This window comes from Protopterus annectens, chromosome 10.part0, assembly GCF_019279795.1.
Source record: "Protopterus annectens isolate FY-2018-M chromosome 10.part0, PAN1.0, whole genome shotgun sequence".
NCBI classification, from domain to species: domain Eukaryota; kingdom Metazoa; phylum Chordata; order Ceratodontiformes; family Protopteridae; genus Protopterus; species Protopterus annectens.
Genome location: NC_056744.1, coordinates 402,882,494 through 402,900,241, shown reverse-complemented (window position 1 = coordinate 402,900,241; position 17,748 = coordinate 402,882,494). Strand labels below are relative to the sequence as shown.

The window sequence follows — 17,748 nt, the reverse complement described above, 5'->3', positions numbered from 1 at the left end:
AAATAATCAACTATAAAACTAAATATTATAAGCTAAATAACAGTTCATAAAGTGGGTAGTTATTTTGCTCTGGAAGTCACTGGAAAGGAACTGGCAGACAGATGGGCTAACAACTGATGCAGTAAAAACAGAACTAAATGGTGCAAACATCTCCTTCTTTTAAGCTGCATGTTGGACACTATCTGGGGTGGAAAAGGAGCTCTTTTCACAAGGCTGTCTTTGAAAGCTCCAGTAGACAGACCGGAAGGGTGGATGCCTGCCTTTTTGCTGTTTTCTATAAAGAAGAAGTTATAATACAGCAATGATCCCTTTGAAAAACATGCAACACATCCATACTGGAATCAGTCACATGAATTGTCTCATTATGTGAAAAGCAATACTTAATTGTTATGATGATGGCCTCATCAAATGGCTTCTGTGTTTCCATTCTCCCATCTTTCTTATTGCTCATGAATGCCCTCCCCCACCCCAGACAAGTATACATAACCCATTCACCACTGAAGATGTACTATTCTTGAGGCACAGACCTCTGTAGGCATTCTACAGTGGGGTGATGCCGTCTTTTTCAATGCTTAACCCTGAAAAAGCTTCTTTCACACTTTCATTAAACAACTAGGTCCACACTGTTCTCCAAATCAATACCGTGGTAAGTTTAGCTTCTCATTTTAGGATAAGATGCTGTCAGTTATGCTACAAGTACTGTAAGGGGTTAAGTATTTCTAGTATGCTACATAAAGTTCGCAGTTGATTTTTTTTTTTTTTATAGAGTCCATGCACTAAATTACTTTACTTCTGTCCTGTACTATAGTTATTGCAATCATAACCATTCCACTAACTGTGTCATTTCCTGACCTGTGCATTTGCTATTCGGAGCACTTCACTTCCTTGAAGGGCATGAACATGGTCCATCTGGGGCAGTGGTCGGCCATCCTTCATCCAGGTGAGCTTTGGAGGTGGAATACCAGTAACAACACACAGCAACTCCAAATGGTTGTTGACAACCACTGAGATTTCTTCAGATATCTCAGAACCATTTATCTTGGGAGGATCTAAATTAAAAAGAAATTTGGTGAAGCAAAAAAGGCATATTAGGTACCCAGTAAATATTTATATATATTTTTTAAATAAAGATATACTGAAAGGTAACTGTATGTGAGAAAAATAAGCAACAATGCCAAAAGTGAAAAGAACATTTTTGTCAACTTCAGTGTCTCTTGCTTCCCCTTTTGATGCACAGCATTGTTAACTAAACAAAATCTGGCATGGAAGTAAAGCCAAGAAAGTATATAGTAATCTGTAAACTAGTTCTGATGTCCAGGTGTAGCCTATGTTTCTACAATACCTGTTTAGATATACATTGTCTTAAACAAATCAAATTTTCTCCCAGACAAATCAATATTATGACACTGTTCTTTTCAAAACCTATTTTGGTCGAAAAAAGGAGTAAAAAAAGCCTGTATGTGGTATGCTTATTTTATGCAAATTATTTTAACTTTACCCGACTCATAAATGCTACAAACCTCCTATTCTATCAAGATTAAAAAACAACTTATGCTCTTGAGGTAGATGGATTATTTTTAAGTTTAGATGGAAAGGAGGTATGTACTCACCATAACGTTCTATCTGTGTTGTCCATTTTCATTCTTCCTCAATGGTTGGTTTTGGATCTGACCTTTGGATAACCATAAAGCTCTCAAGCTTCTCTCTTACCAATAATACACCAACCCTAACATACCTCAGACCTTTTTTGCTAGATTAGAATAAGTAAGAAATATTACTATAAATTTATGGTTATAAAAAGCCATTATCTGTAACTCAACTGAAGGACCAGAAGTGTCCTTATAAACTCTCATTCTTCCAGAAATCATTTGTTAAATGGCTGGGGGTTGGTGGGAGGGGAGTTGAGGACGAATGAAAATGGACAGCACAGGTGGAATGTTATGGTGAGTACATAACTTCTTTATCTGATGTTATCAATTTTCATTCATTCATCAACACTTGGAACAGAGTCCCCAGCTACCTGAAATCCTGGGTGAACTCTAAGGAAGGATATCCCTCAGCAAGGTTAAATTAAAGGCTGCTCTTCCCCTTGAGACCAGATCTAGTTTGAAATAAATAATAAAGGTATGAGGATTAACCCAAGTTGCCATGGACCTAGTTGAGTGGGCTCTTAAAGGCTTTGGTAATGAGATACCCAATTTACTGTAGACAAAAGATGTATAGTCGATAAGCCATCTTGCCAAAGTTACTTGAGCAAATGATTTACCTAATCTGGAATCTGCAAAGGAAACAAATAGTTGATCAGATTTACTAACTTCTTTTGTCCTGTGTAAGTAGAAACGTAACTGTCTATGAACACCTAACAAATGCACTTAACAAATTTGGTTACAAAGTTTGGAAAGAAGACAGGCAGATTAATGGACTGGTTGATGTTGGATTCTGACACCACCTTAGCAAGGAAAGAATTGTTGGGTCACAATGTTACTCTATGCCTATGAAAAATCAAGTAGGGAGGTTTAAAGGACAATGTTTGAAATTCAGAATTTTTTCTAGCAGAGGTAATGGTCAACAGAAAGATAGTTTTTCCAGGTCAGAAATTTAAGATCACATTTTGCTGCTGATTCAAAGGGTGAATGAATTAAGGCCTGCAGAATTAAGTTCAAGTCCCATGGTGGAGCAGGGTCTTTATAAGGTGATCTCAACAGAAGGGTGCTCTCAAAAGGGCCTTACAAAGCTTAGATAGCACCATAGAAGAAATCTCAAATCCAATATGAAAGTTAGAGATTGCTGCTAATTGAACTCTAATGGCTGAGGAGCTAGCTTCTTCATTGAAAATTTGTTGCCAAAAATTCAAGGACACTTTATATGGGGCTGGAAAAGGGTCACTATATTTCTGATGCACCCAAAAAACAAACCTCTCCCATTTACTTCTGTAAAGTTTTCTCATAGAAGCTTTATAGGAAGATAAAAGTAAATGACAGATAAGGGAAGAGAGCATAGTTTGTCTAGCTATTAAAGGAAGTAGAGAAACCACGCTGTCAGCTTTAGGTTTGAGATATCCAGATGAATCATGCCCATCGGGTATGACAAGAGGTTTGAAATCAGATCCAGAATCCAAAGTGGGTAAAGAAGATGAGGCCAAAGAAAGGAGAAACAAATCTATTGAGGACAGTAAGATATAATGAGTATGACTTTACTCTTCAGGCTGGCAGCTTTCTGTAGAAACCTGGGGATCAAGGCAGTTGGGGGGATAAGCATAGAGGAGACCCGGGGGGGGGGTGAATTGTATAGCAGAACATCCCTTGGTGACTCCCCCGGTGGTGGGATCAGGGAAAAAAAGCTGCTGCACTTTTTAAGGGAAGAAGCAAAAAGATTTAGTGAGGCTGGCCCCATTGACAGAAAATCATTTCTGTCACTTTCTTGTTGAGAGATAACTCATGAGGTAGTAGAATGGACCTGCTCAACTTCTCTGCTATCAAGTTGGACTTCCTGGGATGTGCACTGCTATCAGAAAGCAGATGGAAGAGACAATCCATTGCCACACTATGAGGACTTCTCAGCACAAGGGGTAAGACCGGGTTGCGCCTTGTTTGTTTATATACCTGACTACCAACCTATTGTCTGTCTGAACTGCAATTGTCCCCGAAGAGAGAAAGTCTTAGAATTCTTGCAATGCTAATAGCACTGCTGTCATTTCTAGGACATTGATATGCATATTGGCCTCTTTGAGAGACCAAGTGCCTTGAAATGTTTTCCCCGGGAACTGCCCCCCCACCCACCCAATCTGGGATGCATCTGTGGTCACTATGGCCTTGGGCTGAGGGAGAATGAAAGGACAGCCTTGAAGAACTTGATCTGATCAAATCCACCACCAAAGATACCTTTTGCATGCTTGACTGATTTTTACTCGGGCTTACATGTGTTGATAAAGAATCAACCATTGACTTGCTAGTATTCATTGAAGAATCCTCGTGGAATATCGCTAGAGGAACTAAAATTATGGCCACTGACACTGATCCTTGGGCTTGTAGAATCAATTGTGCTGAAACTGTTGTACTGTGAATTATCTTCTTTACCTGGAATTTGACAGACTGTACTCTTGCAAGAGGAAGTGAAGCTGTTACTGATACAGTGTTGAAACTGTTCCTACAAATTCCAGTATCTGCGAAGGTTCTAACTGATATTTGCTGTAATTTATTGTAATTCCTAGAAGGGAGCAAATTTGGAGTACTTGATCTCGCACTCTTATGAGTAGATGCCTGGTTGGGGTGATAATGACCTAGTTGTCTACAAACAGAAACACCCAGAATCCTTGCAGTCTCAAGTGAGCTGCTACCACTGCCATGCATTTGGTGAACACCTAGGAGCTGTGGTGAGACCAAATGGCAGGGCTCTGAAGTGGTAATGACTATATCCCAGCTAGCTCTGGAATGTGATAGTACTCATCTTGGAGGTCTATTGTGCACATCCAGTCATCCTTGCCCAAAAAGGGCAAAATGGGCTAAACCATGACCATCTGAAACTTTGTGTGTTGAACTGATTTGTTCAAGTTGCTGAAATCCAAAACTGGTCTCCAGTCCCCTGTTTTCTTTGACACTAAAAAGAACCTTGAGTAAGTTCCAGATTATATCTGGTGTGGTGGGACCTCTTGAAGCATTTTTTTTCTAGCAGCTTTTGTATTTCTAGTGCTGATGTTTTCCTCTGACTGGCTGGAACATTGGGAAACTTGCATGAGGATGGAGGTGGGAGAGAAAAGAGAATTATATAACCACTGGAAATAATCTTTTGCACCCAATAATTTTTTGTGATGTCTATCAGGGCTCTCTGGTGCAGGGAAAACAGCCCCCAATTGTCTCCAGATGGGGACAGTCAGGCCTCCTTTCAGGAGTGCTGGTAGGGTCTGTCAGAGAAAGAATCTCTGGAACCTTGGTTTTGCAGGCCACCTCTGCTGTGTGGGTGGCATCTTCCATTTGAGTTCCCTCTCTGCCTCTGGGGAAACTATCTCTACGTAGTTCTTAGAAAGGACCCTGGGATTTGTCTGAATCACATTTTCATTGATTCCTACAGAAGGTCCTTTCAGGGGTTGAAAAATGTACTCCCATTGCAGAAAGGGTCTTTCCTTCCTGCTCGCACCTGGAAAGTGTGTCCTTCACTTTGAGGTCAAATAAGGAGGTTCTGTCAAAAGCAGCATTGATGAAAGAGAACTTGAAGGGCTCCGCAAAGTCACAAATGCACATCCAGGCATGTCTCCTAATGGATATGACTGAACTTGCTGCCCTTGAGGTACCCTCAGCTGCATGAGAGATAAGCCTCATGGATGAATTTGAGATGGACTGAAAGGTTGTCAACTGTGAGGCCACAGAATCCTGAGTATCAGCAGTAGTGGTCCCAGAAAGGGATTTTGAAAGTTCCTTAATCAAGTCCCTCAGAAGTCTTGTAAAGTGTCCCAAGTAGTTCAGTAACTTAAGGACAATAGTTGCTGAAGCATACACACGCTTCCCAAACCTGTCCAAAGCCCTAGACTCCCTGTTAGAGGGATGGACAGAGGAACTCTGTTACACAAGTTCCTTCTTAGTGGCCAATGCCATGACCATATAATCCACAGGTAGTCCCTTGCTCCAAAACTCCCTTCCTGCAGGTGGTGCCAGAATTTGATCCGGTCCCTTGGGGATAGACTCAACCAAGTCAGGCTCCTTCCATGCCCAGTTTGAGATCAAATCAATGAGCTCATCAGTGGGGGGGGAGTTACCCAGGAGGTAGACGGGCCAGATCCAATGCCTCCAGGAATACCAATTCTAACAGAGAAGGATTGTCAGATGACAAACCACCCCTTTGCCTAAGGAACTCTAGGATGTCTCCAAGTGAGATGCCTTTGCATGGTGATCTTGGAGATCCTTCCCCTTCATTGAAATCTGCATCTTCAGTGATAGATTCCTGTGGGGAATCTAAGTGCTTCCTTTTGCACTTTCTCTGTTGAAGTACCTCTTCAGTGGGATGCTTTGCAAAAGTATCAGAATAGATGGTGATACACTCCTGTGTAGCCTGACGAGTTTGGGCTGGCTGTCCTTGTGGAGCCAAATTGTGACTCAAGGCCAAGAGATACAAGAGATCCTGAAGGGAGATCCGAGGGGTGAGAGACCATCCATCCTGTTGAAGCAGAGAAAACTTTCTCCATCATCTCGAAAGCAGAACATCCCAAGGAGAAGGAAGTTGATGGAGCCAAGAAGCCATACTTCCACCCCATCGGCTCCAACTGCCCTGAAGGCATTCCACCCAAAGTGGAGGTCGGAGGTGAGCTTTCTAAGGCTGACATTCCAAGGGGTAGAGATGGCGCTGACAACTTCAAAGTTGACTCCAACACCTCGGATCTGAAAAGGGATGCTATGACTCCAAGAGTCATCTGGCTCCATACTCATTGGAGCCAGGGCAGTCAGAGAAATACTTGGATCTGACTCAGACAGTCTTGGCAAACTTGGATCCAGGGGCTCCAAAATGGACAGGTGGATCAGAAAAGAAGGCAATAGTAGAGGGGCACAGCAAATCAAGGCTTCCTGACCCAAAGGGGTAGGAGCTGGGAGAACACTCAGCTGTATCTGCACCAAGAGAAATCTCCTCATCATCCTAGCCACATCTGCTTTGGTCAAACTCCTGAAAGAATGACAGGAGGCTAAAGAAGAGATTTTGAATGCTGTCTTTCCATAAATGGGTATGGAACCCTAGATGGCACTGGGTCAATGCTTGGTGAGTAATGAGTCCTTGGAAGAAGCCTTGGATCCGACATATTCTGAAGAAGTCTTTGGCAATTCCAAAACAGTCTTCGAGACGGAAACCTTCGGATTCATGTTATGCTTCTTTTTTATGATGTTTCATCGATGACGGTGTAAAAGATCCAGACGGTCTTGGGGCTTTTTTAGAAGTCTCCTTAGATATAGTTTTGGGGGTTGAGTCCCAGTAATCACTTCTGAAAAAGCAGAAGGTAAGAAACCCTTTAAAATCAGTTTGTTTTTACAATATGCAATAGTTCACGGATTAAAGTTCTTACAGATAGAGCAGTCTATGTTCAAGTGGCCTGAGCTCAGGCAATACACACACATACATCTGAGAGGGGAAGCTTATGACCACATTTTTGGCATTTTTTATGAAGGTCCTTTTTCTGACATTTTTAATATACAAAATATTTTTTTAATAAAGGACAAGGGAAATAAAGGGTAAGGAAGGAAAAAGTAAGAACAGTGGTATGCAAGAGTAGATTAAACAGTGTAAAAAAGTTAAACAGGAAAACGGGAAATAGCACTAGAATACAATGGCATGTATAAGTGATACACTAAGTGAAAGAAAATTATAAGTATGGAAAAATAGAACTATAAGACGATAAAAATTCACTTATCTGAAAAGAAACTTGAGAGCTCTAGATAACCATGTCTATTTTGTGAAAGTGGCAAACGAGATCTGAGTTATGTTAGGGGTTTTTGCATTATGGGTAAGGGAGAAGCTCAAGAGCTTTATGGTTACCATGAGCTATAGTAATGGTCGAGTCGGATCCGAAGATCGGATCTGAACCCAACTGTTGAGGAATGAAAGAAATTTGACAACACAGGATCTTATTTTTCTACTTTCAGTCTCTTCTTATTTTTATAGATAAACAATGGATTTACAGTCTGTGATCCATTTCACTGGCAAAAGCCACCCCCTTTATGAAACTGAAAAAAACTCAAAGTCATTGTTGGCACACATAGGAAAGCAGTATACCGCAATATATAAGGCACCACTGGATGAAAATTATGTCACTGTTTCAGATTAAAATTATTTCATTATGTGTATAGTGTGTGGTTTAAAGTAAAAATGGTAATACATCTCAAGGAGTCAGAAATACAGAAGACAAATGCTAAGTATTTTTCGCCCAGAATGGAAAATGATTTCATATTTTATTCCAGATCATTTTTTTCACTTGGCCAGGATGACATAGTACATCAACTATTTTTTCACTTTGAGAAAATTGATGCAAAATCTTTATTTTAAAGATAATTTAGAGCCAATATGTACAGATAAAAATAAAGGACAGGGTTTGTGATACAAAAGATTAAGCAACTCTCACAGCACCCATATAGATGCCCCAAGAGAATATAATAACGGTTGAAAACAGAATAAGACTTTACACTGATTCACATGGCAAAATAGATAAGAATTAGAATAATGTATTATATGTAGGTGAGAAAAACAGTTTCGCTTAGTGTCTCATCTTTATAAGACCATTAAAAAGCAAGATATATAGCTATAACAACATGTAAATACACATTTCTGTATATTTCAAAGGAACATTTGCATTCAAATGAAAGTTTTGATATGCATCCAATAACTATTTCAGATCATGCCCTGATAATGACTAAAATAAAAATGCAGGATAATAAAAATGAGACACTGGTCCATCCCCAGCTATCTGTTAAAAAGAGAGGAATTAAAGGAATGGGTAGTGGAAATTATTCAGGAGTTACTAGGGAAGACAGAAATTTCTTCTGAAAATATAGATACGGTGCGGGATACAATTAAAGTGGAGTTTTAAAATAGGGTAGAACGAAAAAAAGAGACATGGTTAAGAAGTAACAAGAATTATTTATAAGGACTGACAAAGGTTAAAGTATTGCAGAAGAGAGGGAATCTCACAGAACAAGAAGTGGTGGAACTGTAGACTGCTAAAGAGAAAATATGGGACTACCTGGATAATATGCATGAGTTTAGAAAGACTGCTGTTAAGCAACTGTTTTTTGATAAAAACGTCAGAGTACACGAACAATTAGCACAATGGCTCAGGCAACAGAAAGTAGAAAGTAGAAAGGGTTGCTGCCAAAGTTTAGGGAGCCTATAACAAGAAAAAGAATCAGAAATCCAGTAGCAATATTAAAAAAAAAATTTTGAAAATTTTATGAAAATCTGTTTTAAGCAGAGAAATGCAGAAATCAAGAAAAAATACAAATGTGCATGTTTATTAAAGAATTAAATATACCAAGCTTAGAGATAGATGAGGCTCAATTACTAACAGTTAGGAAAGTAGGAGATGAGATAAAAATGATGAAGCATAACCAATCTACAGGAAAGTCCCCAGGAATAGATGGCATTCCTGTGGATGTCTGGAAGCTAGAATGGAAGAAAGTGATAAAGATCCGGAAGGTTTTGTAACATCCTGCAAGAAAGTGATGATGGCGATAATACCTAAAGTTGGCAAAGGCCCATCAGATCCAGCTGATTATAAAGTGATTATGTTCATAATGGCTAAGAGAATGGCAAAGGTGATATCAGAACTGACAGATATGGATCAATATGGTTTTGTGTAGGGGAGGCAAACATTTGACAACATTAAAAGAACAATGATGATCCAGAGGGAAGCAGAATGTAAGAAAATACCACTGTTGTTGGTGGGTCTTGATGCGGAGAAAGCATTTGGAGGATTAAGCTGGGATTTTATGACTAGGGCAATAGAAGTATTTGCATTCCCTGATAAAATTATAAGGTTGATTAGGAAGATATCTGAGGGATTGGATGTGAAAATTAAAGTGTGTGTGTGTGTGTGTGTGTGTGTGTGTGTGTGTGTGTGTGTGTGTGTGTGTGTGTGTGTGTGTGTGTGTGAGAGAGTATTTGCTGGGGGGGGGTTCTCTCTGATAAGTAATGTTTGAGCAGAGGAACCAGGCAGGGGTGTCCTCATTCTCTTTTGTTATATGGAGTATTTTTAGAACCATTGGCAAAGAAAATAAGGGACTCAGAAATTCAAGGACATAATTAGCATGGTAGTCAAGAAAAGTTGGCTTTATTTGTAGATAACATTATTTTATATTTGATAAAACCAGAAAATGACATTTCAGTGTTGTAGAACATTCTGTGACAGATGCAAATCTTTTTAGGACTCAAAAGTAATGAAGAAAAAACAAAGGCAATAGCTGTAAATTATGTGCACACTCACAAACTGGTTCAGTAATACCCATATTTATGGAGATATAATAAAATAAAGTACTTAGGAGCATGAACTAAAAAGGATTCTGTCATGGCAGCTAAGGATATGAAGAGACTAAACAAAAGATCAAACAAAAATGGAGAAATCGGAAGCTCTGTTTTATGGATATGGATAGCAAGATACAAGCAGTAAAAATCTTTTTAGTCCCTTTAGTTTTATACACAGGTTAGGCATATTTTTATCAACCAGAGGAGAAGGTCTGGATAGCAATTAATAAACAGTTGAAGGAAGAGTCAAGTTGAATAAGCTGATCCTTCCAATAGAATAAGGTGGTTTGGGGTTACCTGATTTGAATGTGGTATTTCAGAGCTACACACTTAAAGCTTCAATACATAGATTCACAGATTAGTACTAGGCTAACTGCCCTTGTGGGCCACTCTAAGTCCAGCCAACTACCCCATGTGAGAATCAAATCCTGCACCCTGTATCTGTAAGACAAACACCTTAACCATTATGCTAATCTATCACCCCACAGGGGGCACAAAGGGAATGAGGGCACCCCTGCCTGGTTCCTCTGCTCAAACATTACATATAGCACAAGCAGAACGCTATAATTCAAAATGGAAAGGGATGATGGTGAAATGGGGGATGCTGAAGAAAAAAGAAGTTATGTACTTACCATAACATTCCATGTTTGTTGTCCATCTTGCCATTCATTCTTACTGGATGGGTTCGGAGATGATCATCTTCTCTGACTCGACCGAATACACTAGCTCAAAGTCTCTAGTTTGGCACATGGCAGAAAGGTATCCCATCATGCAGTGGCGTAATTCCACAGATCTTGTTTGCTGCCAACCATAAATAATCTGTCTAAACTACAAATGATACTTCAGGTATAGAAACAACAAGGAAAACTACAAAGGAGCTCCTTAGTAAAGAAGGAAACCTCATCTCCATCTCCTGGGGGAAGGTGGGAGGGTCGTAAGAATAAATGGTAAGATGGACAACAAACATGGAATGTTATGGTAAGTACATAACTTCTTTATGTTCTGTTGTCCTATCTCACCTTCATTCTTACTGGATGGGACAGCGTCCCTAGCACCATTTCCCTGGGTGGCTCATGGAAGAACACCTTTGAGCACAGTGGAACCAAAGGAAGCCCTGTCCCTGGAGGCCAAATCCACTTTGTAATGAGTAATAAACATATGAGGAGTTGCCCATGTAGCAGCAGCACAAATAATGTCCATTGACAATCTAGCCAGGTAAGCAGAGGATGTTGCTAATGCTCTGGTCGACTGGCCTCTGACTTTGAATGGTAAATTCCTGTTACTTGAGGAGTTTATAAAGGTAATGCAATTTGAGAGCCAATTTGATAGTGATATTTTAGAGACTGGCATGCCCTTTTTTGCTTCAGAAAAGGAAATGAACAACTGATCTATTTTCCTGAAATCTTTAGTTCTATGTAGGTAAAATCTAAGCTGTCTATGGACATCCAATTGGTGCAGTTTGTATCTCTGCCTTGTTGCTATGATTGGGAAAAAACACTGGGAGCTCAAAGGATTGATTTAGATTGGTCTGGGAACAAACTTTTGGCAGGAAGGATGGATTAGTACGTAGGGATACTCATTCTGTATGGAAAATCAGGTATGGTGGCTTGATTGATAGAGCTTGCAACTCCGAGACTCTTCTTGCAGATGTAATGGCTACCAGAAGAATAGTTTTCCAAGACAGGAATTTGAGGTCACAAGATGACAAGGGCTCAAAAGGAGGTAATGTTAGGTGAGTCAGAACAAAATTCAAATCCTATGGAGGAAGAGATTCTTTTATGGGAGGTCTCAGACAAGTGCCTTTCAAGAATGCTTTGCACAATTTGTGTGACATCAGGTTAGAAGCATATTCACTAATGTGGAAATTAGATATTGTAGCTTGTTGAACTCTAACAGTAGCTGCTGCAGAGCCCTGCTGAAAAAGTTCCGCAAGAAATTCCAAAATTGAACTGATTGGGGCAGAAAAAGGGTCAATGTTTTTTGCTTGTGCCCAGAAGGAGAACCTCTTCCATTTACTAGCATATAACTTTCTGGTCAAAGCCTTGTGAGAGGATACCAAAATGTGTTTCACTGCTGGTGTGAAGTCTTGAAGTCTGACTAAGTTTGGAAGTAGAGCAGCCATGCTGTCAAACTGAGGGTTTGGACAGCAGGATGAAGAGTTCCAGACATATGAGTCAGAAGGTCTGGAACTGGGTCCAGAACCCAGATCTTCTCCTGTAGGTGAGGCGAGAGAAAGGGGAACCAAATCTGATGAGGTCAGTACAGGGAAATGCGAATCAGTCTGCTTCCCAAGAATTTTGCTTTCTGGATGACTTTGGGTATGAGGGGAAAGGGCGGAAATGCATAGAGAAGTCCCGAGGGCCAATCATGAATGAGTGTATCCCTCGGTGTCTCCCCTGGAGAGGGGATTAGGACAAAGTAGCTGCTGCATTTGGTATTCATGGGAGTGGCAAAAAGATCGCAGCATGGCTGGCCTCATTTTCAGAAGATCTCCTCTGCTATGTTTTGGTTTAGAGACCACTCATGAGGCATTAAAATCGCCCTGCTGAACTTGTTCACTACCATGTTGGATTTCCACGGGATGTGCATTTCTACTAGAAACGTTGGGAAGAAATTGCCCATCGCCACACTCTCAGTGCCTCTCGTCAAAGGGGGTATGATCTGGTTCCTCCTTGTTTGTTTATGTACCAGACTACCGACATGTTGTCTGACTGGATTGCAGTCGTTTCTAGTGGAAGAGAGTCCTGGAGTGCCTGCAACACTAGAAGCACTGCTCTCATCTCTAGAACACTGATGTGCAGATGGGCCTCGTGGTCTTGCCATGTGCTTTGGACAGTCCTTCCCAGATAATGTCCCCCCCACCCTACCTGGGAGGTGTCCATGGTTACAGTAGCTACAGGTAGTTGTGGCACAATGGGTCGTCCTATAGTCACATGGCTGGACCGAAGCAACCATAGGAGATCTCTCTTGCATGAACCTGTGATTCTGACTAGGTGAGACATGGGAAGTTCTTGTAACGACCACTGAGCAAATAGAAGCCTCTGAAGAATTCTCATAGGCATTCTGGCAAGGGGAACTAAGGTGATCGTTGAAGCCATAGTCCCTAGCAGTTTCAAACTAGTCTTTGCCTTTGTTTTGTTTCTGGGTAAAAGGTTGGCTATTTGTTGCCAGAGAACAGAAACCCTGTCCGGCGGAAGTCATGCCATCATGGAGACGGTGTCTAGATCTGTACATATGACTGTAATATGTTGACAGGGCAACAAGGTAGATTTTTGTAAAATGACTGTAATCCCTAACCGGGAACAAGTTTGAAAAGTGGTGTCACTTGCCTGCTGAAGTAGATGCTTGGTGGTGGCAGTTAGGAGCCAGTAATCTAGGTACGGAAACACTTGGAATCCCAGACATCTCAAGTGAGCCGTGACTACTGCCATGCATTTGGTGAACACTCTGGGGGCTGTAGTGAGACCAAAGAGCAGAGCTCGAAACTGGTAATGACTGGCTCCCAGCCAGAAGCGTAAGTAACTCCTTGATATTTATAAATATAATATTTTGTATGGTTATTGATATTCTCCGTAATGATCTACATCCAAAATCCCAGTCTCTCCTTGATGTTCTGTTGTCCTATCTCACCATTCATTCTTACTGGATGGGTTCGGAGCCGATCTTCGGCTCAGACTCGGCCGAATATACTAACTTAGCTTGTGGCAGAAAGGTATCCCATCATGCAGTGGTGTAATTCCCCAGATCTTCTTTGCCGCTTTACAAGTTTGGCTGCTCTCCTCTTGGCCGTGGCTAAGTTCTTTAAAATCTTATTCTTTTTCACTTTATTAAGCTTTAATATTGCTTATTAGTAGTTAGTTAGTGTATTTTTTCCTTAGCTTAACTGTGTGCTGTAGTTTCAAGTGCTGTTTATCTTGCTATTGTGTGGATTGCTGGCCGTCGTTAGTCGTAAGGTCTTTTTTACTAATTTCCCGTCTTTTGTAGTGGTGTAGTAGTGGTTGCAGTAGTAGGAGTTAGTCTGTATTCCCTTTTCTGTATATATTAGCTCATTTAACTTAGAGAGCTAATTTCCTGTTCTGTGTCTCGCACAACTCTACTAGGTCCATTTAAGTTAGAGGGCCTAGTGCCCGTTTAATTTAGAGGGCAGAGTTGTTTACCTTGTTCCTGTCTTAATTTAATTTAATCCTGACTTGTGCTCAGGATTAACTGTAACCTGTGGAACTTGTTTAACTTGCTTACTTATGTAATCTCTGTAAATAGTCTGTTTGTAATATGTAATGCTGGTATTATGTAATGCTGTATCTGCTTACCCTTGGAGCTTTTCTCCCCGGGCCTCCGCTGAAAATGGATATGCATCCAGTCGGACTATCCTGGTCAACAAATGTAAAATAAAATAAAAATAAAATAAAAATTATTAGGTGTGTTATTATAGTGCTGCAGTAGAGTTTGTTTGAAACGTTTAATATTTTTTGCATGTGTTAGTTTATCTTATAGAGGTGTGTTTAGGCTTTTTCAGTTGTTGTACTAGTACTGTTTCCTTCCTAAAATGTCTAAAGAAACTAGAGAGAAGGAACAAAAACCTTCAGGGTTTAAGAAGTGTCAGAAATGCTATCAGAAAATGTCCATCACTGTTGGGCATAACATTTGTGTTTATTGTTTGGGGTTTATTCACCTCCAGGAAACTTGCACCTTTTGTCATTCTTTCAGCTCCCATGTATTGCAGGAAAGAAAGAAAGAACAAACTGATACTCAAAGGGCTCCTGAAACCCTCTTTTGATGAAGCTCTACAGAGCACTTCTTCTTCTAGTAGGTCCCCTTCCTCTGAGAGTGACAAGACTTCAAAATGGCCATCTCCTGCTTCTTCAGCTCAGTCGGAGCCACCGCTAAAATTGACTAAGACTTCTGATACATCGATCACCTGGGCTCCACAGCCCTCGGAACTAAGAGAGATCATAGACTTGGACAAATCTAGTCCTTTGGCTCCAAGGCCTTCGGAGCTGAAAGAGACTATATTTCAGAGCCGGTCCACTGATCTGTTACCGGTCTCCCCTACCTTGAGATCTCCCATTTTGGAGAGATGTTGCTCACTAACCCTCTCCTCCAGGTCCTCTAGGAGCTTATCGGATGATGACATGGACAGGGTGGTGCGCAAGCTTTTGAAGTAGCCGGCGGTAGCTAAATTGTTTTTGGCTTTGACCCAGTCAGTTCCGGAGCCAGCCAAGACTATGACTATTACATCCATGAGAAGTCCTCCTCTGACCCAAGCTGGAACTACACAGCTGGAATGCCAGGTACCGCTTGCTGTAGATTCTTCGTTTCTGAGACCCCTTCAGGAGATTTTGGAACTGGTCCCTGCTCTGACATTTATGGTGCCGTCTGAGGTGTCTAGGGGCTGAAGTTCTCCAGTCAGCATCATGGAGGACACTCAGACCAGAGTTTCTTCAGTTCCGAGTTTACCTTTTGGAGCTTCAGCTTGGCTGAGCTTGGCTCCTACATCAGCTTCGGAGCTGATCTCATTGGAACCGGAGATTCCCTCTGTTTCCACGGAATCGGAGGTGTCCTCGGAGCTGGGGGATCTGCCTTTGAGCTGGTGAGGAGTGTGCTGTCCCCACCTACAGCTCTACACAAGGATACTGGTATTCTTCCCCCCAAAGCACCGGCGTCTGTCTTGGCACCACCCCATCCAAAGGACAGCAGAAATTTAGAGCCTTAGGGATCCCCATTGGGCGAGCCCCACTCTTCCAAGATCTCCTCAGAATATCCTTCTGAGGAGGCTCCTAAAAAGAGAACATGCAAGAGGAAGCATATAGACTCATCTGACGAGTCTATCACCTCTGACACTGACCTCGATGAGTCAGAAGGGTCCACACGGTCGTCCTCTGAAGATACCTCCTTCGCAGATATCCTAGAGATCCTGAAACAGAGAGGCAGCTGGAAATCCATCAACCCTTCTGATGAGGAGATGGTGTACCTGAAGGCTTTTGGATCTCAACCTTCAGCCTGCTGGATGTCTCTGCCTTTCGATGAGCTATTGGAGTTGGTTAGTCGAAAGGCATGAGAGTCACCAGACCCTATAGAACCAGTTCCTTGGAGGCCAAATAAGTTCTTGTCTGCACCTGTAGAAAAATAATTTCTCACGAAAGGCATTCCTGTAGATGCTGTGGTGGTGTCAGCAGCCACCAAGAAGGGACTTTCTGAAACATCCTCATCTGTTCAGCCACCGAACAAGGATTCCTGGTCAATGGACAGATACGGGAAGCGTTTTTATTCATCAGCGACTTTTACTCTTAGATCGCTGAACTATCTTTTGCACTTTATGAGGCTACAAAGAAATCTCCTGAAGGAGTTAGGAGATGCTCTCCAAGGTTCTTTGGCTGCGGGGGTGTCAGAAAAGGTCACTTCTCAGCTATCTACCTTAAATTCTATCAACTCCTCCATGAGACTAATATCCTATGCAGCAGATGGAGCGAGCAGGGCAGCGGGTTCAGGAGTTTCCCTGAGGAGACACTCCTGGATGTGCTTGTGCAACTTTGCAGAGCCCTTCAAGTCCACCTTTACCAATGCCCCTTTTGATGGTTAATCAATTTTTGGACCTAAAGTCAAGGACACACTCACTAGATGCGAGCAGGAAGGAAAACTTTCTCTGCCGTTGGGAGTACATTTTTTTGTCCCTTCAAGACCTTATCTTAAAAGGCAGAAAAGTGGGAAAATGTGGTTCAAAAGATCCCAGGGAGTTTTTCAAGACACATGAGGTGAACCCTTCCCCAAGGACAGAGGAGGAGGCAATAATGGTAGATATCCTAGAGGCAGAGGGGGTCCACAAAACCAGGGTGACCGTGATTCCTTTTGCGGCCGGCCCTACCAGTGCTCCCGAAAGGAGGCCCATCTGCTCTACTCTGGAGGCAGTCAGGGGGCGTGTATCTTTGTACCCAGAAGCCTGGTGAGATATCACAAGAGACAAGTGGGTACAAAGTATAATATCCAGAGACTATTCCATCCCTTTTTGCCATCCTGCCCCACAGGTCAGAACAGTCCCGGATGTTCCACCCAGTCAAAGGGAACAAGCAACTGTAGAAATTCAAAAGTTGCTAGACAAAAGAGTCATCCAAGAAGTCCCCGCAGACCAAACAGAATTAGAAACTTACTCAAGATTCTTTGTAGTGCCAAAAAGAACAGGGGACTGGAGACCCATTTTGGATCTCAGCAAACTAAATGAATCTGTGAAGAAGTCCAAGTTCCAAATGGTGACACTGCAGTTGATTCTTCCCTTTTTAGGGAAAGACAATTGGATGTGCTCAATAGACCTCCAAGATGTGTACAACTACATAAAAATGGACAGAGCCAACATGGGGAAGGAGAAACGAGTTCTGCCGATATGGATGACTACAATTAGGGTTAAACAGAAAGGGCATGAGGGGAATGGAATTTAATGGAGAAAACTATTATAGGAACCAAGGTATTGAAAGCAAATAACTAGAGAGGTAAAGGTAATAGAATGGGAAGAGGCCAAGAATTTATTTGGACTGCAGCCTACAGACTGCCTTTCCTATAAAGGACTGATAGAGTACAGACACAGAAAGAAAAGGAGAGATCCTAAGTGAAAGACAAGCACCAGTAGAGTTTTTAGTAGAATCTAGAACTGAAGCTGCTTTTAAAAAAGGTATAATTGAATATACAGGAGCATGGCCAACATGGTGTCAGGCTGACAGCAATGTTTCACTTCTCTGCTGCATAAATTATATTTCTGACAGGAATTAT

General features: G+C 41.5%; 1 protein-coding gene across 1 annotated transcript in view; it reads right to left on the bottom strand.

Moving 5' to 3' along the window:
- HMCN1 (hemicentin 1) overlaps positions 1-17,748 on the bottom strand; it is a 5,606,893-nt gene that overhangs the window by 1,136,427 nt on the left and 4,452,718 nt on the right. Inside the window, exon 69 of the mRNA XM_044085314.1 lies at positions 853-1,049. Coding sequence (XP_043941249.1) covers positions 853-1,049 — 197 coding nt within the window. The remainder of the gene's footprint in view (positions 1-852; positions 1,050-17,748) is intronic.